This window comes from Cannabis sativa, chromosome 5, assembly GCF_029168945.1.
Source record: "Cannabis sativa cultivar Pink pepper isolate KNU-18-1 chromosome 5, ASM2916894v1, whole genome shotgun sequence".
Classification (NCBI taxonomy): Eukaryota; Viridiplantae; Streptophyta; class Magnoliopsida; order Rosales; family Cannabaceae; genus Cannabis; species Cannabis sativa.
The window spans coordinates 59430129-59432165 of record NC_083605.1 but is presented as its reverse complement, the minus strand read 5'-3'; the positions used below and the strand labels follow the sequence as shown (position 1 = coordinate 59432165).

Genomic DNA, 2037 nt, shown 5'->3' with positions numbered 1-2037 from the left:
CATTCTATGTTTATAGTCATCGTCCAATTGTGGTTGTTTTATCTTTACCAAATGCTTTGTACAGGTATAGGTTCCCCCAAGTGACCTAGCAGACTTATGACTCTTGGTTACTTGTTTTTTACAAGTATACTTTTTTATCTGTTCGAAATTTTTGGTTCGACTAACCTTTTGTACGCACTGGATGGTAAATTAACAACATGTTAGTAATTTCGACTCAATATGAATTTTGAAATCGAGATCTTTATTCATTTATTGATCAAAAATGTATTTGTTACCATAGTAACTTACATCAGAGCTATTTGATCTAATCTGATCTTTTAGCTTAACATGAAATAAAACAAATTGCAGAAATTAGAAATTGTACTTTAAATGGCAGTCATCCGACTTGAGTACTTTTTCTTTTTCGTCGAAACCTTTGAGCGTAGTTTGTCAGCAGGCCATTCACTTAAAAGTAAATGTTCTTTCTGTACTTAGAATGGTCATCTGACCTGGTACTTTATTGGTAGTATTTTCTTAAATGTTCCCCATTCCAATACTGTGGTACTAGAACAAGTTGCATTTTTTCATCATACTTACCTAATTTGTATGCTCCGGATTCGAGGACTTCGACCACTTGATATGGTCCTTCCCAGTTAGGTTCGAGTACACCTACCGTACTGTCTTTAGACTTTAGAAATACCCTTCTTAGGACAATATCTCCCACAAAGAATTTTTGATCCTTCACTTGTTTATTGAAATACCGAACTACTTTTTGTTGAGGGGCTATCAACTTTAAGTTTGTTGTGGTTCACTTCTCTTCGATTTCATCAAGTGATTCGGCAAGTAGTACGTGATTGGTATCTTTGTTATACGTCAATCTCCAGTGAGATGGTGGCTCGAGTTCTACGGGCAGCATAGCTTCATATCCATATGCCATGGCAAATGGAGTCTGTCCGGTTGCCGTTTTCTCAGTTGTTCGATATGACCATAGAACTTCAGGAAGTTCTTCTAGCAAATTTCCTTTGGCATCTTTGAGTCTTTTCTTCAGTGTATCCTTCAAGGTCTTGTTCACTGCTTCAACTTGACCATTCGCTTGAGGATGTGCCATTGCGGAGAAACTTTTGATGTGCCATGGTTCGCACAAAAATCAGTGAAAGATTGGCTGTCAAACTCTTTGCCATTATCCGAAACTATTTTGTACGGCAATCTGAACCGGTAGATTATGTTCTTCACAATAAAGTCTTGAACTTTCTTTGATGTAATAGTTGCAAGTGGTTCAGCATCTGTCCACTTAGTGAAGTAATCAACCGCTACCACTGCATACTGTACTTCTCCTTTGCCTTTGGGTAACTGTCCGATCAGGTCAATTCCCCAAATGGCAAAGGGCCATGAACTTTGCATCTGAGTTAACTTGTTGGGCGGAGCTCGAGGTATCTTCGAAAATCTCTAGCATTTGTCACATTTCTTAACATAGTCCTTTGAATCTTCAATCATCGTTGGCCAGAAATAATCTTGCCTTAGAATTTTCTTTGATAAACTCTGCCTGGCGGCCTGATTTCCACAAAATCCATCGTGCACCTCAGATAGGAGTCGTGCAGCTTCTTCTTGAGTAACACATCTGAGCAACGACATAGAGAATCCTCTTCTGTACATAATTCCCTCTACTATGATATACCGTGTAGCCTTCCTTCTCATCTTTCGAGCTTCATTTTGATTATCTAGGAGTTCCCCAGTGTTGAGGTAGCGGCTATCGCTGTCATCCAGTTCGGGGAAGTATCAATCATTTCGATCTTTTCCATGCCATAATGCTAGGCTCTTCGAGGAACTAGATAGGAACCAAGTTTTCCTATCACTTACATTACTTGTTCTTCTTTTCCTGTGCATTCTACCACAAAGTTTGCTAAGGCATGGCCTTTGTTTACTGTTTGGGGTTGGAAAGAAATTTTGTATCGACCCAACTCCACTGCCCACTTGGGTAGCCGTCCAGAGGCGTTTGGCTTTCGTAATATTTGGCATAATGGTTCGTTAGTGTACACCCGAACAGGATGAGCTTGAAAA

General features: G+C 39.5%; 1 protein-coding gene across 1 annotated transcript; it reads right to left on the bottom strand.

Moving 5' to 3' along the window:
- Positions 1–787: 787 nt before the first annotated feature.
- Positions 788–1380, bottom strand: LOC133038419 (uncharacterized). Its single transcript, XM_061116566.1, has 2 exons — positions 1228–1380; positions 788–1033 (listed from the first exon to the last, which is right to left on the bottom strand). Exons 1-2 carry the CDS (start codon positions 1378–1380, stop codon positions 788–790), a joined length of 399 nt encoding a protein of 132 aa, XP_060972549.1.
- Positions 1381–2037: the final 657 nt, after the last annotated feature.